Below are 25,159 nucleotides of genomic sequence, written 5' to 3'. Positions count from 1 at the left end.
AGCCTGTGATGGTTAAGGTCAGTTGGAATGTAGCTGTTACTGGTGGGAAGATTGTAGAGGAGAGAAGGAGAGAGAGAGAGAGAGAGAGAGAGAGAGAGAGAGAAGGGTTGTGAGGGAGGAAAGAGCCCCTTCAGGAGAAGGAAGCTGCTGTTGTGTGAATTAGATGAGGAAACAAGATGAACAAGAACTGTTAACTCAGGAAAGAAGAGAGAGCGAAAGAAAGAAAGGAGGGAGGGAGGGACGGGAAGAAAGACAGAGGAGAAGAGCGAGTGGTGGAGAGAGAAAAAGAGGGAGGGGAGGAGAGAAAGAAATAAGGGCGAGAGACAGGCCTGGGCCTGGGCCTGTCAGCATCCTGAAGAGAACAAGCAGCCATCGTGGCGGCAGTGAGGAAGGGCCCAGTCAACTGCTGCTTGTACTCCTGCGGGGAGGAGCGGGGTGAGGGTGGGGAGGTCTCTGGGGTTAGGGGGCTGCGGCTTGGTCAGCACCAGCAATGCCGCAGCCACGACCGAGAGGGGTGAAGGGGATGAAGCAACGAAATGGAGGAGCAACCATGAGGGATGAGGGGGATGGAAGCAATGAAATGGAGGAGCAGGAGCAGGAGCGCAGCTCAGGTGAGGGTGGAGAGAACTCTGAGGTGAGGGCACTGTGGTGGGGGGGTGAGGGGAGCAATCAAGTACTAGTGCACAGATGCTCTGCGTGGGTTAAGCTAGTTATTCTTAAAATGCTTGCTTCTTCTGCAGTCTTGTTCAAATCTGATCCAGTTAAGAGTTCCTCACAGTAATTCCCCCCCCCCCGATTTATGTTTTCCTTAATGGCTTTCTGTATTGCTCTCTCTCTTTGCCTCTAACATGTTGCTCGCTCTCTCTCTACCAGTCAGGAATAATCAAGTTGCTTTTCCACACCTTCCAATGCTCTCTCAATAATTTGAAGTCCATCCTCCAGTGACCATCCAATAAATGTTGCTGTTCCAGTTTGCTGCACTCCATGATCTGAAAATGTGTGTCCCACAATCCCATGCAATCTCACAGAGCATTGTGGGCCACTCTTGTGCATGCTCTGGTAGCGTCTTGATTTGGCTCTTGCTGGGATGGCACCAAGTTGTGGGGCAAAGCCCTGCACTGGGTTTCCTATGATGCATCTCCCACCCTAGCTTCCAGCATAGATTCCCCCTGTCCTGTCCTCCATAAAACAGCCTCATTGTTTCTGACTATAAATTAGCTTGCAGAAGTAGAAGAGGTTAGCTAGAAAGATGCACCTGGGAATATGATCAGATGAGCAAAGTTCCTGTGTATGTTTCAAAAATAGAGGTATGTGTTCTTCATGAAAGAGAGGTATATAGTATATGATCCATGGCCTGCCAACCCTCAGGTAAAGTCTACACCCCCTTCCCTCTGCATGGCTTGGGACCAGGGAATCTGTCAGATCATATTTGCTCCTATGAATCTGCCAGGGTGCTTTGCCCTTTCTCACATGTCCTGCTGTCGACCCCACCACTGACACAGATCTAATTAGCAGGAATCAGGGACAGGGCCTTTTCAGTAGTGGCCCTCCATTTTTTGAATTCTGTGTCCTGCATTTTAGGAAGGACATTGGTAAACTGGAACAGGTTCAGAGGAGGGCAACAAAGATGGTGAGGGGTCTGGAAACCATGTCCTATGAGGAACAGCTGAGGGAGCTGGGTATGTTTAGCCTTGAGAAGAGAAGACTGAGGATGGATATGATAGTCATCTTCAAATATCTGAAAGGCTATTTCAGATGAAGAAGAAGCGGTCTTTGTTGCTCCTGAATCCTGAGGGCAGGACTAGAAGCAATGGGTTGAAATTACAGATTTAGACTAGGCATTTGGAAGAACTTCTTAACTGTAAGAGCTGTTCAGCTGTGGAACAGTCTGCCTCATGCAGTGGGAGGCTCTCCTTCATTAGAGGTTTTCCAACAGAGGCTGGATAGCCATCTGTCAAGGATGTTGCTGCCGTTTCCTACATTGAGAAGCGGGCTGATCTAGAAAATCTCCAAGATCCCCTCCAAATCTATGATTCTATGAATGACCTTCCAGAGGAGCTTTGACATTTCCCTTCTCTGATGAGTGTTAGAAAGATCTTGAAAACCCTCCTCTTTTAAGAGGCATTTTAAATGTGATTTTTAATTGGTTTTCCAGTTTTAATCAATTTCAGCCTTTTGCTTTTAAATTTGTTTGGTGTTTGTTTTAATTGTGTGTTTTCTTGCTGCTTTTGTTGCAAGCCACCCTGAGCAGCCGTGGCAGAAATATTTTAAATATATAAGTAATAAATAAACTCCCAGCTTCCAACTTCAGGTCAGTGAGTGTAAAGGCACTAGGACTGGGGTGACTGACAAGCACTTATTTTTCAAACATGTTTTTAAAAATATTTTTAACACGAAGCCTATTATAGACTCCCTCTATTTACAGTTTTGCTGATTTTCCTAGACCATTACACTCTCTTTCCCACTATACCAATTTGTTCTCCTTACCACAAAGTTCCTGGCTATGAGACTACCCTGGTCGTTTTATCACTTTAACTCCACAATCAGAAGTAAAGAGGAACAAAAGTTAATGGACAAAAAGGGTTCAATCCACGAACAGTTTCTGAAAAAAAAAGCTGCCAAACAGCCAGTATTTTAGTGATCTGGCCAATATTTTTGCAATCCAACCTTTGCAGCCCATATGTTATGGGACCTATATATTATGGAGCCGGTTCTGTCCGAAGAATGGGGCTACTGAATACTGATTCCCCTCCTTCCAAAACACGTGGGAGCTTCAGAAACAGCCTGGAATCACTGCTGGGAGAGAAAAGGGAAAAGCCCAGATTTGCATGCACGAAGCACGTGGACTGCAGCAAGCATACAGCTTTATAGAGACTTGCTTCATTCCCAAGCCAAAGTGATTAATTTTGAGTATCATGGGGAGTGGATGTTAAAGGGTGTTCAGGGATAATTAACATGCTTGAAGTGGGGAATGTGCTCCTGTACACAGAATTAAGTAAACAGCACAAAAGGAAGACGTTTACCCCCATGAATAACTCTTTAGCCCATCAGTCTTCTTTACTGCTATTACATTTCTCCCATTTGATCCTTTCCTCTTCTGTCTCCCTTCCCTCTTTGCCATCTTTGGTCTTCCACACTGTAAAACTTGAATTGTATGCTCCTCAGGACAGAGGTCTGTCCTCTCCCTGCCACCCACCCCTGCTCATGTTACTCTACAAAGTTCTGCATACTCTGAAGGTGCTATATAACGAACAGCAGTTATCATTGTTAGGGCTACATGTTTTATTCCGTTTCATCAGGTAGATTAATCATCTAAAACTTTAGTTGATTAATTGTGGGGGCCAGTTTTAATGGGAAAGACTTTAGGTTAAGGATACACATTTTATTTTTAGAGGTTATTGTGCCTTGGGTGTGAAACTTTAATAGAGAATGAAAATAAAACACATTTTAGATAAGCATTTTCATATTATTGTTAACTTACAAATTTGGTAAATAAAAGCTATCTCAGATTCTGTTCAGTATCTCAAAAAGAAACCTATAATGAAGTTTTTGTGATACAGTTTTATTTACCTTCAATCAATTAATCTATCTGTTAAAACACAGGAGACTCATCAGCTAAAAGTTATTTAATTGTCTGGCAGTCCTCTTTATTACACTACTTTTCCCCTTGTGCTTTAAAGAAAATAAGGCAGGCAGGTTACTTGCAAAAAGTGGAGATGATAATATGACAGAAAGCACAACCAAAGGTTTTGTTACTAGTACAAAAATATTAGTGTTTGAAAGCCTGTGTATGAAGTAACTTTACTTGCAAGATAAAAATTCAGCGCCATCTGCATTGACAGAAAGATTAAAAAACATTCTTGCTGGGGTGGCGTGGGGGAAGACTGGTTACATTGGGAGTTGCAACTTGCAACGGAATGCAACATGTATTAATTGAAATAAAGTGGATTGGGAAAAGATTGGAGTGCTGTAAATACATATATAGCTGGGGTGGGAGGAACACACATACAGTGAAAAATGCCTCATTTAAAAAAACTGAAAAAATGGAAAAGATTATGATGCAGAAAACCAGTGGTGCAATAAACACTTTCAACAATAGGCATTGGCTGTAGAAAATGTTTCACACACATGATGAGTAACTCCCCTAAACCAGACCCCTATTAATATTTATGGCTGTGGCATCAGAGTGCTTATAAAGCCCCATCCAAACCTTCTTGGGAGGTTTCCTAACTATCTCAGCGGTCAGATCTCCCCTCCAGCCCTTGTCACCTTTCCCCTCCTTTTGACCAGTAAACACCAACCACATTCCGAGAAAGCTGCAAAGAGCAACTCAGGGAGTTTAATAATAATGCAGTTACAAAGGAGAGATACCAGGATTTGACGTGAGGGACTCCACTGTTTGGTTTCCTTTTTCTGGCATTACTTGGATTCCCTGGAAACAGCTATATTATAACATTTTTGAGCTACAAAGCCTTAACCTGCTAAAATCTGCTGTGGACTAATCTGGACTTGATTAACTGCAAATTCTGTTTATCTCAGAGAGGTCCCGTCCCCCCAGTTGGAAGTTTTCAGATACAAACATTTTTTATAGCAGGGGTTTTCAAACGTGGTTCTGCAGATGTTGCTGGACTACAACTCCCATCATTCCCAGCAGTGGTGACTTTAGGAGAGGGCAAACCAGGCAACTGCCCAGGGCCCCAAGATTCACACTGCGCCCCCCCCCCCCCCGCCGCCCCATCTTGTACATTTCTTCATGGGTGAAGAGTGAATAACATGGGCATTAATTACCCCCAATGAAACATTTTTAGACTTTATGTCTTACAGTTTGTTTTGCATTCTATAAGAGGTAGTGCTGTGGTTCTCTCCCTGCCCCCATTTCTTAAATAGAAGATAACATATATTACTATGGTTATACACAAAATACTGGTTCTTAATAAAGTTTCCTCTGATAGATGTCAAGTGAAAATGTATTCCCATGGCCACATGCATGGCTGCCGTTAAGGGTGTGAGAGGCCCTAAGGCAAATTGGAGTGGCTCCTTAACATCAAGGCAGGGCTCCCTAACATTTGTGTATAATAAGATATCTCCTCTGACACTCTAGCCTCACCACTACCACCCCGACACTGCCCCTCTTCCCTTGCCTCACCTCCACCCTTCTTCCCCCCCACCCATCTCCAACACGGGGTAAACCTCAGATTGCCTCTGAGCATGTGCAGAGCACCCCTTCCCACCCAGAGGTTGCTGCACCACCCAGCCACCAGAGCACCCCTTCCCCACCAGTCCGCTGCTCTTGCTGGAGATATTCAGCCCACCCCACCCCCAGTGGGAAGGGCACTGCCCAAGTCAAGGACAGCCCCAACTGCATGGTGCTCTGCTGCCCGCCCCTGGAGCCAGGCACGTTGCTGCCGCTACCTTCCCTTCCTCTTTGCTGGCTCCATCCAGATGCCACCCAGGACATACACAGCTACTCCCACCCCTAGCTGAGCGGAGGAACTGCTTCTCCACCCAGCCAGGCCACCGCCACCGAGGGCAGAGCAGGCTCTGGAAGGGAGATGGTGCAGCTGGGCAGAGCGGTGTACTACATACTTGAGTTTTTCTTAGATAGCATGCATTTACCAGGCAGTCATGGGAGTTCTCAATTTTTCAGCTGTCAACTTTTAACTTTAAATAGTGTTTTTAAAATGCAACTTATTTTTTATAGAATAATTTTTTAAAAAAAAAATTGAAATCCAACCTTTCCAGAGTTTTCCCTGACTCTTGAACTTCTTGTCTCAAATTCAGAGGGTACAGTAGTATGGTGTTGTATGAGATAGGTCTCTTAAGACCGGCAAGTCCCAGAGTCCCTTAGTTACACGACATTTTCTGTGCACTTGAAAAGTCAACAGGGCAGCCGTCTGTCTGCAGGAGAAGGGACAAGCACAAGGAAGCAGAGACATTGATCCCAGAGTGGGAGCTGCTGCTAAATGTGCAGACCCCAGAAGATATGCCAGTAAATAAGATAGCCCAATACACTTGTAAATTAAGGCTATCAGAGATTTACATGCAGTAAGATTTTGTTATAAAAATTCTTTCAGAATTCTGGACACCTTTAAGCAAAGTTTCCTTAACAACAATCATTCCATATTAAAATACATGCTTTGTGGTATTTGTTTACTGAAATGTGTGTTTAAAAAAAATACTGACAGCAGGGTGCCGTTCATATTTCCAGTGCCTTGTTCTGAATTTTAATTGCTGTGATATAGTGCTATGACGTCGTATATCCGGTGTATGAAAATTGCTGGGGTTTTGGGTTGTTAGTTTCTGCGAGACTGCTCCCCCTGCTGTTTATGTTTTGAATGTGATTTTCCTGAACTGAAGCATTTTGCTGCTGTTGAGTAGCTAAGCTGGAAAGCACCCGGGCTAGCAGTCCATGCCATCTGCAAATAGCCCTGGTGGCACAGGGAGTGGGTCACCTGGGCCCTAATGGCAGAGTCCCTGGTACAAGACCCATGGTGCCTTGCACACACAAGTATCTTGTGCACACTTAAATTCCACTGGTTTTACTGGGATGTTGTCATGTGTAACTTATCCCAAATTGCACCTTACATTACATATTTTAAAATCTGCACATTGTCATATCACATGTGTAAATATTATGTTGAATGCAATGCAGAAAGGAAGCTCCTACTGACAGGCATGTGGACTGTTTTCATTTTTCTTTTCTTTTCTCCTGTTCTGTTTGTGTATTCTTGCCATTGACTTGACAACTAAAAAAATGACAAAGCTGAAGCTTAAATCGTTAGGCTGCAGAGCTGCTGAACTCTTACAAAGGACTGCTTACCAGCTCAGCTCTTCCACAGCTTGCCTTGTCTTTATCACTATCCTGTATTTTGTTATCAGTTCATTGCTACCACTTGAGATGAACACTGACCAGAAAGGATGCAGCCTACTAAGAAGTAGATTAAAGTAAAAGAGATAGCATTAGAAGGCCTGGGTTCTTCAGTATCAATATTTGGAAATAAAGGAGGTGTGCTTATAAACATTATTTTAAATCAGCTTGGTAAGCTGCTTAAAGATCTTTATATAATTTGCTAGAAAGTAGTTTGTTTTCTTTAAAAAGAATGATTTAGATGACCAGAACTGCCTAGATTATATATACCAAATTCTAGCTATCTCTTTGCTTTCCCTAGGAACCACAGCAACTCAGCACACTTTAAAAACAACACATATCTTTAAACGTTTTAAGAATGAGCCGAGCAAAGTTATTTTACAAACTGCGTTTTCCCTCACAAAGATTTTAAAACAAGCTATATTATCCCCAATTACATCCCCTGCCTAAAGTGATCTTTACCTGCTTTCAGTCTGGAGAAGGTAATACTTTTGTATCGGTTGCAGGGAGCTTGCTTTACGAATTGTCCATCTGCAATTAATTCGCACTGTATAAATAGTTTTGAAGACTGAATAGTTTGCATTCCGAGTGGAACAGTCTATTTTTAGCTCTTGGAGCTATCGTGTTTTGTGTTCTCTGTAGAGGCAGGGACATTCTCTTTTTTTTATTTTTTAATGGTGCTTAATTAATTCAAAAGAAATAGTAATTGGAGAAGACGACAGGAGGAAAACTCCCTGAATAACTTAAAATTCTGCAAGAAAACTGGAGATGGCAGCTCTGTGAGGAAAAGGCTATGAGGAAGAGAACAATTTGCAACGTTTAAAAAATATCATTTACACATTATATAAGCATGTTTTTCTCCGGTACCTGTTGATTGCAAGGAAGTCTTGCTTGTTAAGAGGTGTGGTGAAACGCTGGAAAATAGTGAATGCAACATGGGCTATTCAAGAGGGTTATATCTTGAACACGCTGTGATAACAATACAAGATTAGAAAAGAGAGGTAAAGCATATGCAAATATTTGACAGAATTACTTTTCCAACAAATTGTTTTGTAAGATTATAAGAGGCTTTTGCTTACATGCAGGGGTGCCATTTAGGGAGGGCAGGAGAGGCTGGACCCCCTCCTCCAATATTTCAGAGGGTATGTCATTATTCCTCAGGAGCCCCTGTATCTCTGGTGAATTCACTAGCTCTAAATACTCAGTTGTTTTTGCCATAAACTATAAAGTGGGCCTGTGCCCTAGCCAGGCATGCCAAAAGCACAAGGCTTAAAAGGTGTTTGTTGATAAGATGATAGTCATTGTTATAAGGTATAAAAAGTAGCCTCAAGAGCTCTTAAAATCAGCTTATTTTTTTGCAGTTTAAGTTTGGATGCAGCAAAGAGCAGCCCTCTGAACTTTGCTATGAATCTCATTCCCTACTGAAATCTCAACTATTACCTCTGCTTGCATGTTTATTTTGGGTGTCGCTCCTTAAAAGAGCCAAGTATCTCTCTTTTATTTCTCAGAGTAACCAGGAGGTATAATTTCATTGCACAAAGACATTACAATCCTCTGTAGGCAATGACCAGAGCTACGCTTGACATTTCTGTAGGAAATTCATCCACAGTTAGTGGATACATATTGCTTAGTTCAGCACCGGCCAATTCTCAAGTTTTTAGAGTGTGTTCAGCAGGCGCTGGACATTTCTGTTACCCTGTCTCCCGGAGTCATTGCCTTTCTTTCTTTGAGGATCTTGTTCACATGATCATCCCTGGGAAAGTGTGGGTAACTAAATCCTTTCTAACTTCCCCACACATCAAATAGCCCTTCCATGAACACTGTTATTTAGCTTTATAGCCACCCCCATCCTTGAGGCTTGGAGGAGTTAAAAACACAGACAGCAGAAAAGACATTTAATAAATTCACTGAAAAGTCTCCAAACTTTCACAGCTTAATCCTGAGCCTCAAAAATCAGCCCATAAACATAGGTCTTAACAATGCTTCATAAGAACAGTCTTCTTGGATCTGCTGCATAGGAAGCTGCCTTATACTGAGTCAGACCATTGGTCCATCTAGCTCAGTATTGTTTACTCTGACTGGCAGCAGCTCTCCAGGATTCCAGGCAGTCCCTACCTGAAGGTGCCAGGGATTGAACCTGGGCTCTTCTGGGTGCAAAGCAGATACTGTCCCACTAAGCTGCAGGTCCAGCTGGTAGAGCACCCTGCTTCCCTCAGTGACCTCCAGGAAGCCTATAAATAGGCAACAGCTCTCTGCCAGTGTTGATCCGCATCCTCAGGTAAACTGCTACAACAAACAGCATTTAAAACAGATTAAAATAATATAAAAGCTTGATAACTGAGGGACAACCACAGAGAATGCCTCTTCATAACTTTACTATCTGAACCTGGTGCTTAGATGGCATCATTAAAAATGGCACAAGTAAGAACAGAGGCACTGCAGTGAAGTGCCTGGAAAACAAATCCTCTCAGAGGGAGGGGCAAGATCGTAGCTTAGTGGAAGAGCATCTGCTTTGCATGTAGGAAGTCCCAGGTTCAGGCCCTGGCAGTTCCAGGCAGAGCTGGGGAATGTCCATCTGGAACCCCGGAGAGTCACTGCCAGTCAGAGTAGACCATACTGAACTAGGCGGGCCAACGGTCTGACTCAGTATAAGGTATCTCAAGAGCAAGTAGAGCCTGTGTGGTGCAGTGGTTATGGGGCTTGGAGCATGGAGAGCTGGCTTTAAATGCAGGAAGCTCACGGTTGCCTTGAACAAGTCACTAGCTCAGCCTAACCTACCTTGCAGAGTTCTTAGGCTGAAATGCTAAGAACCGTTTAGGGCTTTAAAGGTAATAACCAGCATTTTGTATTTTGCCCAGAAACATGTTGGCAGCCAGTGCAACTGTTTGAGAACAGGCATAATATGGTCTCTCCAGGTTACCCCAGAGACCAGTCTAGCTGCTACATTTTGAACTAACTGTCTGAACTACGTACAAAGAGTGCATTGCAATAGTCAAGCCTGGAGGTTACCAGCTGATGCACCCACTGTTTTGAGACCATTCTCTTCAAGGAATGATCTTTGAAATTGTTACTAACCAATATCACCTTGCGGAAATTTCCCCCCATCCTCAGATTGGGTGATCAGCCCGGTCCAGAGGGCTGGTTCACATAAGTGTGTTCAAAACTTGCTCGCAACATCAGGCAATGGCGTACTTGTATGAAAGGGCAATCAGAGGCAAAGCTATGGCTGGGATTCCAGGGAGGGCCCGATTAGTTCCACGTGCTTGCCAGGACTGTTGGCTTATATTTCTCAAATAGTAGCCTCCACCTGCAATGTTAATTGGCAAGCTATTTTTGAAGCTGAAGGGATATCTAAAAACAATACGTGATATCGCACAGCAGATTTCTGTTCAAATGTTTTAAAGATTAAAAACAAACAAACAAACAAAAAACATTGGGCAGGGCTGAACTGCCAGTGCCAGTGGTGGGGCTGCTGAGTTGGCGGCTATTGCTGAGGCTAGAATGGGGGCCAGTGAGGCAGCAAACAGGGTTACTGTAGGGTAGGGCTGGAGACAGGGAGGCTATTCCCTTGAGCGGCAAAAATTGGGCTAGGAGAGCCTAGCCCAATTTTTGCTGCTCGTGTAAACCACTGGGCTCGCAGGCGAGCCCGGTGGCTTACAAGCGGCTAGCCCACTTAGGTAGCCTGCCCCTTAAACCGGGTTTGCGGCGTGAGTGCTCCGCAAACCCGGGTTTTAAAATCATGAGTGGCCCTCCAACTGGGAGGCTGAAAAGCAGCCTCCCAGCTCGGGGGTCTCTCCAGCATGCCCTGCGCACTTGTGCAGGGCATGCTGGAGCTTCCGGGGGCCGCGTGGCCCCCGAACTCCCCAGCCCCAGCTTGCTCCGTGACGGAGCCGGCAGTCGTGTGGGCGGCTGCTGTGGCCACCCAGAGCAGACTGCTCATCTGCGGGGAGAGCGGGCTAAGCCCGTTCTCCCCACTAACCCCCTAGAGGCTCTTCACACTAATCGTGTGAAGAGCCTCAGGAACTGGAGCAAGGTTGGGGTTAAGGATGAGAGAAAAAGGCTGGAGCGGTAGATTCAAGGAGCAGGTTTTGCAGGGAGCTTCTCAGGTGAGCTGTTGTACAAGCAAGGCTCCGAAAGCAAGTGAAGGTTTAATAGAGGAGTAGCAGGCTCCTCCCCTTCTTGGAGTTTGCTTGGCCCTGATCCGATGTTGTATCTACATTTGCTTCCTCCACCTTCTGGGGTGGAGGGACGCTTTGGGCTGCCAGGTGGGCTGGTTCTGGATGTTGGCCCAAATCTGGTACCATTGTGAAGTCCTGAGGGCAAATAATAAAGGCCTGATTGGAGTGTGTGTGTGTCAGATTCTCTTAGACTTTTCCTGTGGGTTCTCCTCTGGCTGTCCCTCCAGGAATGAGGCCATTATGGTATCATAGCCATTGCAGGGACTCTTGCAGGGGTCTTCCTCATCAGGGGAGGCTTCTTTGAGGTCCAGGTCTGGCTGGCTCTTGGACAGACCTAAAGTAGCTCTTTGGATCCTGACCTGCAGATAGAATTAGTTTCATCTGCTACTCAGTGCAGTTCAATGGAGCCAGTTCACATACCCATTGGCTGATCTTCAAACGTATCGTAATCTGGTGGTATGTGCATGTTTTAAGCAACTCTAAGGGAATTTTTTTTTTATAGTACAACTCCTCCTTTCTACTCAACATCCTGCTTTTAGCTGTGGGAGGCTGTGGTCCTATGCACACTTACTTGGGAGTAAGCCTCACTGAATTCAGTGGACCCACTGGCAACTGCTGCTTCTTGGGTTGTGGTGGGTGGAGGTGAGGGGAGAGAAGGGAGCCAGGGGGGCTAATAGTAGGCAGGTTCAACCCCAGATTAAAAAGATTTTGAATCACCAGCCCATGGTTTTCGTCATTTGTCAAGTTCTTTACTTGTCTCAGCCAAAATCTTCATCATTCACGCCAACACTTAGCAGCTGGCTATTTAGTGCTAAATCCACCCCTTGGCTGGCTGTGAGTAAAGTAATCCTGCCTTTAGTGGTTCATGGTGGGGGATCAGTGTGGAAAGTAGCAGCGCCCTCTCACTCTAAAGTCACCTTGCCTCTTCTTCCCCTCAGTGGCTCCATCCCTTCTTCTATCAGCATTGCTTCCATTTCTCCCCTTCCTTGCAATCTCAGCCCTCTCCTCCTCACCCCATGCAGGACTAGGCTAAGAAGATCAGCGTAGGGTGTGGGGAGGTTTTGAATCTTGAGTGCCTATTTGCAGGTAGCACCTGCTCACTTGAAAATACCACAATGTGAGGCTATTCGCACGTGCAGCAGAAACCAGGCCTTGGGAGCCCAGCCCGGTTTCTGCTGCACGTGTGAACCACTGGGCCGTGCATGGCTCCCAGCGGCGGCATGGCAGCGAGCCCTCTTAGGTAGCCCGCCGCTTAACCTACTTTAACTGATCGTGTGTTCAGCAGCCGCGGTGGATACACTCGAGAGGTTCCCAGTAATGCACTGTGCACTCGCACAGGGGTGGAGTTGGGCGGGCGATCCCCCCGCCCAGCAACGAGTGAGTGATCGTCTGCAGGGAGAGCAGGGCAAACCCGCTCTCCTTGCAAACCTCCCCTCGGCGCTTCATACTGTTTGTGTGAAGTGCTTCTGTATTTGGCCACACGCAGAACCCATTAAGTTCCCTTTCTTCGTACACATATGGACATGCATATTTATTTCCTTAAAAAGAAAAAAAAAAGCTAGCCATATCCCTTTCTCACAGTGTAAACATTTCTGGTATATGCCCTTGGGCTGCAATCCTACGCACACTAGCGATGTGCATAGAACCGGGCAGGGGTGGCTCAAGGGGGTGGTGATGCCTCTTTAAGGGTGGGGTAGGGTGCACTTACCCCTCCCCTGCCCCCCCCACGCCGGCACTCATTTTTCAGAAAAGCTTTCGGGGCAGCGTGCGTGTCCACACCCAGTACTTCCAGCCGAAGAGGGGGAAGGGGTGGCAGAAAGGTACACTGCTGCCCTGAAGGTTTTTTTAAAAAAACAAGCACTGGCGGGGGGGAAGCGGGGGAGGGGTAAGTGACCCTCTCCCTGCCCGTAAAGTGCCCCCCTGGCTTTGAACTTCAAACCCCCCCCCGGTGTTCGAACCTGTTTGGAGGCCCGTAAAAGGGCCTCTGAACAGGTCCGTGCACATCCCTAATGCACACAGCAGATACTTGGGAGTAAGCCTCAACGGGTTCCTGATGCCTCCATGCATGCTGCGATGCTGTCAGTGCAACTGGCCTCCGGGCGTTCGCGAAGGCTGGGTATGACAGAGTTGTGCTGCTGTGTGCGGGCTGCTTCCTGCCATAGCAGGAAGCTTCCTAGAGTGGCAATCACACTGGTAAGGACTTGCATCTGTACTCCTACGGGTGCCACTTACCGCCTCCCTGGACCCACCTCAAACTGCCCCAAACTGGTTTGCAGCTCAACGGACCAGTCTGAATTCAGGCCGCAGCTCAGACTGCAGTCCTTGCACACCCCTACTGTAGAGTGGTGGAGTTACTTGACTATTTTGGACTGGGCTGGTTTCCAGGCTGTGCCTATTAGGTTGCCCATGAAGAGAAGGCAATAATCTCGGTATTAAGACACATATTAAAGACACAGAAAAGTTTGAAATTGTCCAATTAGTAGTTTTAGTTAAGATGCCTTGTTTTATTTGGAAGCTATAACCCCCCTCCCTCTCTTTCACCCTCAAGAGAAGTGAGAGAGTAAGAGAAAGAGAAAGGAGCTGGCTCAAAGCTTTGCTTAAAGTCCCAAAGAGGGAAGGTGGGGGTGGGGATGGAGGGCTGCTTACTTGTTTGCTTGTTAGTAAAAGAACTACCCAGAGGAGTGCCAGTCTATCCCCCTCATTCTCTAGATCTCTGAATTTTGCCAGGTTTTCCTATTTTAAAAATTATTGGAAAATAAAAGATCTAGCAAATGCTAGAGAAATCCAGTGCCTCCTGGGTTGGGGTACTGAGAAAAGGGCTGGCTTCCCTCTGGAGAAGACGAGGCTGGAGGAAAGAAGCCAGGCCTCCTACCTGTTCTGAACTCCATTTGCTTGTAGATTGAGTGCTCCCATTCTCCTTCCAAATCTCCAGAGAGTCTTCTCAGCCTGCCTAGAAGGACCCTGGGAAATCAGAAGACTGGGCTGGCCTTGTTTGCTGGCTATAAGTCAGAATAGGAGCCTGTAAGCTATTCTGACTTCTGATTGGTTAGGGGCTGGGCTAGCCCCTGCCCACTCTTGGCGGGGGGTGGGGGGAGAAAAATCAAGGCACATCCTGATTGGTGTGGATGCACTAAATATGCCATTTGGGTAGTGACTAAGTATGGTAATCACTTCATTGGGGGGCAACGAATCCCACTGAACACCCTAAGATTGAAAATGGCTTTACAAAGGAATTTAGTGGGGGAAACCAAGAGCCAGTGCCATCTACTGGCAAGCAGTGGAAATGCAAAAGCAACAGAGACAGACACACAGGGAAATACAGAGAGGGAGAGATGTTCTATTTGGTGAGATAATGGGCGGCTGGCAAGAATGTGGGGCTGGCAAGGAGGGGGGCAACACCCCCTCTGCCCCAAATGAAGAGCCTCTGCTGAGTGGGCCTTACTTATGAGTAAACATGCATGGGATCAAATGAAGTGAAATCAACTCAGAGGTTAGAGAGATATTAAACAGAGAAGTACATTATGCTTTCAAGGCAATCTGTTTCAGCTGTATTTCTGCCCAAGAAAAAATAACAACACTAGTGGAATTCAGCTGATATTCCAATTTTTGCTCATATACGTGAAACTTTAGGCCTGAATTTTGCTGGCTGCACAAAAAGCTCCTTTGGGCTTGCGAATCAGTTCGGACAGGCAGAGAGTTGAAGGGCATCGTTTGGAGACAAGCTATGTGGACTGAAGTAATGAAAACAGATGGTCTTCTTAAAGCACAAGGTAAGCATTGTCAGGAGCAATAAGTTATGAAGGGATTAAAAAGTGCAGACCTGTCCAGTCAGCTCAGCAGTAGCCGAATGTGCTTTTATGTTAATGCACCAGGATTGGGTTGGTTGAAAGTTCATAATAAGCTTTAGATTGGAATAGCCAACAGATTAAACAAAAATAATATTGATACTGAAAGGCAAATTAAAACGGATGTTAGATCTAACTAGTTAGCCAACAGGAACATTGTGTGTGCCCGTGCCCGTGTGTGTGCCTGTGCGCGCATGTGTGCACTTACGTTAAAAGAGTGTGTGTGTGTGTGTGTGTGTGTGTGTGTGTGTGTGTGTGCATGCCAAGTGAGCTTTATACAACATGCTTTGTGCTTCTTTTTCATAAAGTCTGTGTGGAATTTATATTTTTTCACTGGCTATTTTCAGCCTGTTTTTAAAAAGTAAATAAATAAGAACCGTGGGATTTTCAAGTTGGTAGAAATCACAGCACCTTTGCCACACATTCTAGTTTCTTGAGTTTTATTCTTGGTGTTTTGTTTTTTTTCATCATTGGGAAAAGTGAATTTCTCATTCTTGGTGGGTAGTAAACTTGAATAACAAGCAGGATGGATCAAGATATACTTCTAGGATATCCCCAGGGCTGGAGAGGGGCAATTGTTGAGGTTTGTTTTTCTTCCTCAGATAATTCAAGACAGTTTGGAATAGGGAGTCACTGATGGTGGGGTATGTACACTCTTCCCACTTTTGTCTCTGGTAAATAGCGTTGGCAAGTTTGGGGATTATTTCAGGAAAACACGTCTAAACCTGTTAAGCCCGAGACAACAGTAGGAAAAATAAATATGTGTGGTCAAGGTGAGCAGCTGCTGTGCCTCTCCCAAACCATTTTCAGCTTTTGAATAGTTCAGCTTCATATAGTTGAACTATTGCCTTTCTCCAGGTGAAGACCCCCTGTCTAGGATAGTACTTCAAAGAGGACAGCGCTTGGAGAACAGAGCCACAGACGGAATGGGCTTTCTCCCAGATAAGCAGCAGTTAGGACCCTGGGATCAGAACTGGTCTATACAGTTGTCCCTCACCAACTGTGAGGGTTCCGTTCTGGGAAAGCCTCGCGTTTGGCGAATTTGCGGTAGATGAGCCATTGAAATCAATGGCAAACAGAGGGTTAAGGGGATTGTGGTCACAAAAAGACCATAAAATTCAGTTTAAAATGGGAGGATCCCCCCAAACGGTACGAGGAGTGAAGGGGATCCCCAAAATGACCCCCATCCCCCCAAAATGAACCCCTGACCCCTCCAAAAAAAATTGTGGGGGGAAACCCCATTGGGAAAAAAATCTCACCAAACAATGGATACTCAGGTCGCGGTTGGTGAGTCCTGCCACAATTTCCTGGTTGCGGATACTCAAAACCACGATTGGGAAACCCGCAGTTGGCAAGGGATCACTATGTGTTACATTAGGCACAAGGCTCTTTCTCCCTAGGTGGATTTCCTGTCCATATTGTGTAAGCAATTATTTTGGTCTTCTTCTGCCACAGCCTTTCAATTTCAGTTTGTAGATCTTTGTATTTTGTTGTTTTTTCTATTTCTTTTTCTTCTATTCTGCTATCCCCTGGTATTGCTATGTCGATTATTTTAACTTGTTTTTCTTTCTTCTCGACTATAGTGATATCTGGTGTGTTGTGTGGCAGACGTTTGTTTGTTTGTAGTCGGAAGTCCCATAATATTTTTGCATCTTCATTTTCGACAACTTTTTCAATTTTATGGTCCCACCAATTTTTGGCTACAGGTAGTTTGTATTTTTTTTGCAGATGTTCCAGTGTATCATCCCTGCTACCTTGTCATGCCTTTGTTTGTAGTCAGTCTGTGTGATCTTTTTACAACAGCTGATTAGGTGGTCCACTGTTTCATCTGCTTCTTTACAAAGGTGGCGCTTGCTGTTTGTTGTTGATTTTTCTACTCTTGCTCTTATTGCATTATTATTATTATTGATGATGATGATGATGATGATGATGATTTGCAAGACTGTGCTAAATGCTTCTGAGGTAGCTGAGGCTGTGCTATTGTGTTTTTGAACTCAGAAACCCTTTTTGCCCCCCACCACTTGCACTTGTCCCATGGGTGAGCACGCAAAAATCCAAGTATGCACTTGTGTGCACGCAGTCTGTTGCTGAATGTGAGGGCAATGGCTCCTCTGCTTAAGACAGGGAATCTCTCCGAAGTGTAGAAGAGGACCTTGTTAATCGCGGGGGTTCTGTTCCCACCAATTTATGTGGATAATGAAACTGCACATAAATGGGTGGCACAGGCGGCGGGGCGGGGCAGGGTTAGGTTTCTGAGGTGTACTGAAAATCACAAGAAAAAGCAGGGTGGAGCAGAAATAAGCACAGTAACTTGCTCTCTAGCAATGCCCCCCAAACTTCCAAATCCTATGATTTTTGTTCCTTTTTAAGGGTTTTTAAATTTGGTTTTGGTTGGGTGTTTTTTTGTTTTTGCAGAAAAGAGCCACAAAATGGCTAAGCACTACAAAATGGTAGCGGGAAATGGCATCAGAATTCATTTCCAGCCACTTAAGAACCATGGATAGGTGGAAATAACCCTATTTTTGCCCCACGAATAAAGAAACAGTCCCTGTGAGCCAACCACGGATACATGAAACTGTAGGTGCCAGGGCTGTGGGGAACAGGGGCCTCCTGTACCAAGTTTCAGCTGCTGGGATGGTTGACATTTTTGCAAGATCTTTTCCTTCCCAGAACTTAATCTCCCACTCCCTACTGATTTGTCATGTTAGGTCTTGTGTTGTTGTGGCAGCATACCAGGCCATGAGTGGTGGGAATAGGAAAGATTCTCCCTCCCTGGAATGTTCTGCTCCCTCTCTTGATGTCCCCATCCCCTCCACACACACACTCAGGGCAGGGGGTCCTGCTCTGCACTTTGAGAATTTAGACAGATGTATTTGGCAAGATTGACAAAACTGTAGTTAAAGGAAGAAATAGAGTAATTTGGACTGACTAGTCTAGTTACTGCTATGTGGAGATGATTGTTTCTTTTGCAAATTAATACATACTAGCTGACCTGGCACAGAGCAACTGTGCCCCAAATTCTCCCTGTCTCTGCCCCCCCCCAACCTTTCCAGCTCCCTGCCCCTTCATTTCTTTTCCATCCCTTCAGCCAGTTTGTTCTCTCCCCCTACTTAACATCCCTTCAGCCAGTTGGTTCTTGCCCCCATCCCTTTAGCCCCGTTTTTGCCATGTGCCACCGCCTGTTCAGCCATCTTCCTCGCGAGGAGGTGGGCGATTGGAGCCAACATGTGCTCTCCTGCTGACTCACAGTGGCAGTGGTGCCTTCTCTTTGACCTCCCTCCCTCCTCCGCAGGCTGGCTCAAAGAGAGGCTCCCCCTGCTGTGCTCTGTTCTGCCCTGCCAGGAAATCTCACGAGAGCTGCCACGCATTAGATTAGTCACGGCTACACCTTAGAGAATTATATATTTGCTAAAGATGTCAAATCATTGGCTCAGTTTGCTTGTCCATTTTGGACTGCTGTAAATTTTTTCTTTAAATAGCTCTATTTGTGCTCTTCCAGTGTTGACACAAATTATATTATTTTACCACTGTTGTCCAAAACTCTGGTGAATGTCATCAACCTTGGACTAATTTTGTGGAGGTTGGCATTCTCTGACATATGACAGACATACATAATGATGACAATTTATTTGACTGTCAAAATTCACTGGTGTATCTCTCAGCTTTTGGACATTCACAAAATGCACCTTAGATTGTTATCATTCACATATGAATGACAACATGCCATAGCGCACACACATGTGCATGTATGTATGCACACGCACAGGCAATAATATAATCTATACTTAGCTCTTTCTAATTCTGGCAAATGTATATATTGTAGTTAATGCTATCCTAACAAAGATGTGGGAGGACTGTTCCTAAAATAACACTTTATCATCAATTGTGCTAACTCCAGCACTAGATGTAGTGCCAGATTCTCATCTGGGATACATCAATGTAATTCCCCCTGCCTATTTTATTTTGACAAAAGGCAATTGAGATGTAAAAATAGCTGCATTGTTTTCCTCTACCTAATACTCACCAATGTGCAGAGCTGAATCCTAGTGGTATTTGTTTTGAACAAGTTAGCATTTTGAGTTTTATTGCAGAATTTCAGCCAATGAGGTTAAAAGGCCACATGGAACTGCTATTATATGGGAGGCTAAAAAGGCAATGGTAGAGAGGTGTCATTATAAATGATGCTGGTGCTGTCGGGTTCATCCCTGTTAGAAGCCAGAAGAATTAAAAATGTTGAGAAAGAGAGAGAGTGTCCAGGCAGGGAAGGGAGCCTAAGGCCGACCTCCCTCAGCTCTAGAGCAAGACAAGAGACTGGCTTCTGAGGGTGGGGTCACCATGTGACTAAGAGCCAGTGGCTTATATCTGGGTCTCTTTTTGATGATGGGACCAGAGATGGACAAGGACATTTTGGTGCCTTAATCAGAAAACCCAAATGGTGCCTTCCAGTGTTTAGCAAAAATTTAAGGGGTATGCAGATGTCTCCCCAAAAAGTGTACACTGCATACATGGGAGGGGGGAAGCAGGTTTGCATGTAGACCCCTTACACATAGAGACACTGAACATGTGGGAAGGAGAACTGGTCTTGTGGTAGTGAGCATGAATTGTCCCCTTTGCTAAGCAAGGCCTGCTCTGGTTTGCATTTGGATGAGTGACTACATGTGAACACTGTCTGCTGTAAGATATTTCCCTTAGGGTTCGGGGCCATAGCTCAGTGATAAAGGTAAAGGTGTGCTATTGAGTCAGTGTTGATTCCTGGCGACCACAGAGTCATGTGGTTTTCTTTGGTAGAATACAGGGGTTTACCATTGCTATCTTCCGCACAGTATGAGGTGATACCTTTCAGCATCTTCCTATATTGCTGCTGCCCGAGATAGGTTTTTCCTGTAGTCTGGGAAATATACCAGCGGGGATTCAAACCAGCAACCTCTTGCTCAATACGCAAGTCATTTCCCCACTCTGCCAAGCATCTGATGTGCATGCAGGAGGTCCCAGGTTCACTCCCTGGCATCTCCAGGGAGGGCTGGGAGAGACTCCTGCCTGAAACCTTGGGGAGCTGCTGCCAGTCAGTGTCGTGATTATGACTAAGTGAAATTGCAGTGCTCATACACAGTATCTCTCAATACTGGGGATCAGCAGTTGAGGAGGGCTTCATGCCCTGCTTGTGGGCTTCTCAGAGGGACCTGACTGGTGACTGCTGGAAACAAGAGATTTAACTTGATCCAGCAGGGCTGTTGTTTTGTTCTTCCACTCTTAATTTGCTGTTCTTTCATGGTACCCCCAAAGAAGGCCTTGTCTGTTTTGAAAAATTGAAGCAAACCTCAGACCTGCTCTTGAAAGGAGGTACATCTGTCTTCACCCTTCCAGAGCATGGACACTGAGCCAAGGCCAGCGCCCTTCCATGAGGTGAGATGAGACAGTTGCCTCAGGCGTCAGATTATTGGGTGACCAGCAAAATAGCAAGATGTCCCCTGCTGCCACTACGGAGGCAGCTCTACAGCCCATTCTAACCCTCGCAAGCTTTGCAAGGAGCATAGAGAGAAGAGAGAAGGCTGCCCTCCACTCCTCACACCCCTTGCAAGGCTTACAAGAAGCATAAGAAGAGACTGCTGGCAAGCCTCCCCCAACTGCCACTTTCAAGCTTATAAAGACTGGTTTTGAAACATTTGTGTATCCAAAAGCAATAGTCTGGTCCTTTCTGAACCTAGGTTCCCTGACTAAAAACACTTAAGTATTACTTTTCTTAAATACTAAAATATTGGCCTTCCCCACCACCACCATTGAAACTGAAGTGTCACTCCTGCACATAAACAACATTTCAGGGTTTTCTGGCTGAGATAGAAACCCCATCCCAGCCAGACAAATCACAAATTTATGGGATTTATAATTCATGAGGATGAATTAGTTGATGCGGATGTATCCGGGAAGACCCTGCAAAGATCCTTCAGTGACCTTTTTGTTGGGTGACATGTAAGTTTAAGAAACAGTGAAGAAAATATCATTTCCTTTCTATGCTACAAGCCAAGGTTCTAGGGCAGGCTAGTGGGAGTTCAGTAAAGGAAATGGAAAAAATATTTTCCTTGGCCTGCTGTTGCACTGCGCACCTCATTCAACTCCAGGCTCTAGCTGGAACATTAGGGAAGTTTTATTCTGCACCTGGGGCAGGTGCAAAGTCTGTCATGACAATTTCAACACAAAGTTAATTCAGATCTGGCACTTAGCACAGTGTTCAGTGCCATCACATGCAAAGGTGAGCGCTTTCCTAACAATGACTTGGTTGTCAGTATATATTCTAATGCCTGCTGTGCCAAGTTTCCTTTTCTTCAAGATCCATCTTCCCATCCAAAGTGTGTCTCTATTAGAGGAAATGATGCTCAAGCCAGCTGTCTGGATTTAAGCCTGAAGGTGCTTTTGTACATAAAGTTATCCCATGGCAACAGTGGGTGCCAGAATCACCCCACTGGCATTCCAGTGGAGTGCTAGTTGGAGCAATATGCTCCCAGTCTTGGAGCTATAGAAATGGGCAGGGATTGTTCTTGCATTGGCACTGTGGTCTTCGCCCCTTCCCCAGTTCCAAGGCTGGGCGGTGGTGTTGCCAAGGTGCCCAAAGCAACAAGACATGGCAATATAGGGCTGAACCATGATGCGTCTTGTCACTGTTTCCAGTTCTGGGAACCCCAAAGGGTGGAAGGGGCTTCTTTGGCAGCTGCACTGCCAAAGCATCTGGCACATCGGAAGGGCAGGGCCAAATCAACAAGCGGCATGATCAACCTATCTAGCTCCATCATCTCTAGCTTGGCACAAAGGCACAGGGGCAAAGGAAGGGGAGGATCCTGTGGGCCACAATATTTGACTTCTCTGCCAAGCAGGGTCAGACACTGTGGGTCCTGATTTTCATTGGTGGCACATTCCTTGATGCTGTGGAGGTTTGCGCATCCTGTCCTAGATCTTGTGAAGGTGATGATTTAATTCAGCTTGTGAGTGTAGTGGCTAAGATTTGTACTGCTAAAATGCGAAAGTTTGTAATTTACCTAATGTGAGGAGTTGGCTAATTAATTATAGGGCATTGCCGTGATCACACACACACACACACACACACACAGGTTATATAAAATTAAAAGAGGCAAGAGAATGTTTTGCAAAATGAGGCATTTGTCTATTAATTTGGCGGCGGGGGATATGGATAGGCATATATCTTTGCCTATTTAGCATTTATTCTTATATTTAACATTTATTTAAAAATGCTGTGGTGGAATCAGAACAATAATTTTGTTATGTTATAACAGTTTGATATTATAATTAAAAATGCAAAATTAACATCATATAATGTTTTATTTTGGGGGGTCTATACTTGTAAATTTTTCTATCTATCTATCTATCGGTCACTTTAACTTTATATATATTTGAGATGTTCCTTGCCATAATATCCCAGAATGCATTCTGGAATTCTCTGGCATTTGAGATGTCTCGATGTTTTAGAACAGGTGTGGTCAACTTGACGCTCCAGCTGTTGTTGGGCTCTAATTCGCATATTACCCAGCCACAATTTGCTACAGTTGAGGATAATGGGAGCTGTAGTCCAACGTCAGTTAAAGAACCTCAGGTTGGCCACCATTGTTTTGAAAGGTGCATTGCATTTTTGGAGTGCCTGGGAGGAGCAAGTATTCCCTTTTCTGTTCGCTTTTAGCTGCTTGGTCCAGACAGATGCTGCTTTTTCAGAGAGAGTTTTTGGCCTTGTAGGCAGTTATAGTACACAGTCCTTTGCTTATTGTTGTTGTTAATAATAATAATATTTATTTATTTGTTATATAATAATAAAAATATTATTATTATTATTATTATTCTTAAATTTCTATACCACCCTTCCAAAAATGGCTCAGGGCGGTTTACACAGAGAAATAACAAATAAATAAGATGGATCACTGTCCCCAAAGGGCTCACATTCTAAAAAGAAACATAAGATAGACACCAGCAACAGTCACTGGAGGTACTGTGCTGGGGGTGGATAGGGCCAGTTACTCTCCCCCTGCTAAATAAAGAGAATCACCACGTTAAAAAGGTGCCTCTTGCCAAGTTAGCAGGGGTCTTACAATTATCCATGTGTTTCTTATGCTCTCTGTTTTGTTGCAGTGGTTTAAAACTTTTATTACTGTGTCCTTGAGGTATTAGCTGCCTTTGAGGTCCTTGATGGGCAAAAAGGTGGTATACAACAGTTTTAAAGAACAGATACAGCAATGTGATTTGAAAGTATGTCTTTGAGTGACAGCTACCGCACAGCTGATAGAAATGTGACAAAGATTTATTGTTGGGTGGCATACAAAATGCTTCCAAACAGTCAGACATAAGTATTAAATTGTATGTTCTTCTTCTGGATTCAGAATCAGAGCACATATCCTGCAGTAGAGAGGAGACTGGCATCTGTTGTCAGCCAACCTCTGAGTCCTTCTGCATTAACTTCTGCCCCTCTCTGTGGAGGAAAGAGCTTGGGAACTGGACTGTTTCACCAAGTGCAAGAAGCCAAAAGAGATTGTCTGACATACACCCCCAAAGTCCTAACTGCATTGCATCTTTGTGTGGATTTTAATTATAAGCTTTTTTAGGAACCAATCTTGAAAAGTGGGATAAATATAATTAAATAAATTCAAAAGAGCCCAGCCCATCAGTACAGCCAGCACTCCACACAAAGGTCCTGCCACTTAATTAAAATTGCACAGGGTCTAGTAGTCAAGGTCCTGCTCTGGAGCACCTTCCTTATGAAGCAAGGCTACAGCATCTGGGGCTTTTTAGTTTGGAAAAGAGGCGACTACAGGGAGACATGATCGAGGTGTATAAATGGAGTAGAAAGAGTGGACAGAGAGAAATGTTTTCCCCTCTCTCACCACACTAGAACCAGGGGTCATCCCATGAAGCTCAAGGCCAGGGAATTTAGGACGAACAAAAAGAAGTATTTTTTCACACAGCACAAAATTAATCTAAAAGAATTATCTGCCACAGGATGTGGTGATGGCCACCAGCTTTGATGGCTTTAACTTCTACTACTAATACTACTACCGCTCTTCAACCAAAGTTCTCAAAGCAGTTTACACAGAAATATAAATAATACATAAATAAGTTGGTCCCCTGTCCCCAAAGGGCTCACAATCTAAACAGAAGCATTAGATACCAGCAACAGCCACTGGAGGGATGCTGTGCTAGGGTTGGATAGGGCCAGTTGTTCTCCCCCTGATAAATAGAAGAGAATCACCACTTTAAAGAGTGTTTAAAAGGGTCTTAGACAAATTCATGGAGGACAGATCTATCAATGGCTACTAGTCTGGTGGCTACAGGCCACATCCAGCCTCCGATACAAGATGCCTCTGAATATCAGTTGCAGGGGAGCAACAGCAAGAGAGGGCATGCTCTCACCCTTTGCCTGTGGGCTTCTCAGAGACACCTGGTGGGCCAGTGTGTGAAATAGGATGCTGGACTAGATAGGCCTTGGGCCTGGTCCAGCCGGTCTGTTCTTATGTTCTGTGGCATGCTTTAATCAAGTTTGGTTTGCTGCCATCAAGCCTAGTACCTGAAGCACCTTTGGTGCAATATGACCTAGCCAACTCAAAGTAAGCATTATACCTTCTGAGCCCAATTTGCTGAGAAGATGTTAACATATATTTATTCTGCTATATCCAGAAATTTTTTCATGTAGCAACAATGGCTTAATTTCAAAGCAGAACTAGCAGTTCTTTTTTTGGGGGTATACAGATTGAACAGCTCCTCTTTTACTATTTTAACTAATTTTAATACACTTTAAAATTTTAAATTAAAGTGCATTAAATCTGAAGAGGTCTGCTGGCCAAGAAAATTATTAAAGAGTAGTTTCAAAGTGGAAGGCAACTTTTCCTTTCTTTCTAAAGTGGCGGAAAGGCAATTCTGTATTCTTGGCATGTCTGTAATTCTGGGCAACCATCGATCATAATCTTATCCACAAGCACTTTAGTTTGCCTTTGTATTTGAAGCAGGGGGACATTTGCCTGCTGAAGCAGAATGAACTGTCAGTTAGTTCTACCTCGGTAAAGAGGCGGGTCTCAAAGTCTGGCTCTGCAGGTCTGGAGCAGCTGGGAGTGGAGGGCTCCTGGTGCTCCAGACGACACAAGCTGCCTGGGGTAATCCAGGCAGCTTGTGTCGTGAGCATAGCTTCTAGGTGTCACAGTTAAATTTCTGGGTGACATGGCTCACTGGCACCTGGGATTTTTCAAGCCCTGATTTAAGGGCTTTAAATGTAACTACCAACA

The 25,159-nt window shown here is 44.8% G+C and overlaps 1 protein-coding gene across 3 annotated transcripts in view; it reads left to right on the top strand.

Annotated features, from left to right (window-relative positions):
* The window catches only part of GNAS (GNAS complex locus), a 290,975-nt gene that overhangs the window by 99,027 nt on the left and 166,789 nt on the right, over positions 1–25,159 (top strand). The window contains exon 2 of one of the 3 annotated variants that reach the window (XM_053244162.1): positions 14,677–14,816. The exons of the other annotated variants lie outside the window; for them this stretch is intronic. Within the exon in view, the coding sequence (XP_053100137.1) occupies positions 14,771–14,816 (46 nt within the window). The 5' untranslated portion in view covers positions 14,677–14,770. The remainder of the gene's footprint in view (positions 1–14,676; positions 14,817–25,159) is intronic. 3 annotated transcript variants of the gene reach the window in all.

This window comes from Hemicordylus capensis, chromosome 4, assembly GCF_027244095.1.
Source record: "Hemicordylus capensis ecotype Gifberg chromosome 4, rHemCap1.1.pri, whole genome shotgun sequence".
NCBI lineage: Eukaryota > Metazoa > Chordata > Lepidosauria > Squamata > Cordylidae > Hemicordylus > Hemicordylus capensis.
This window is presented reverse-complemented; position numbering and strand designations above follow the sequence as displayed.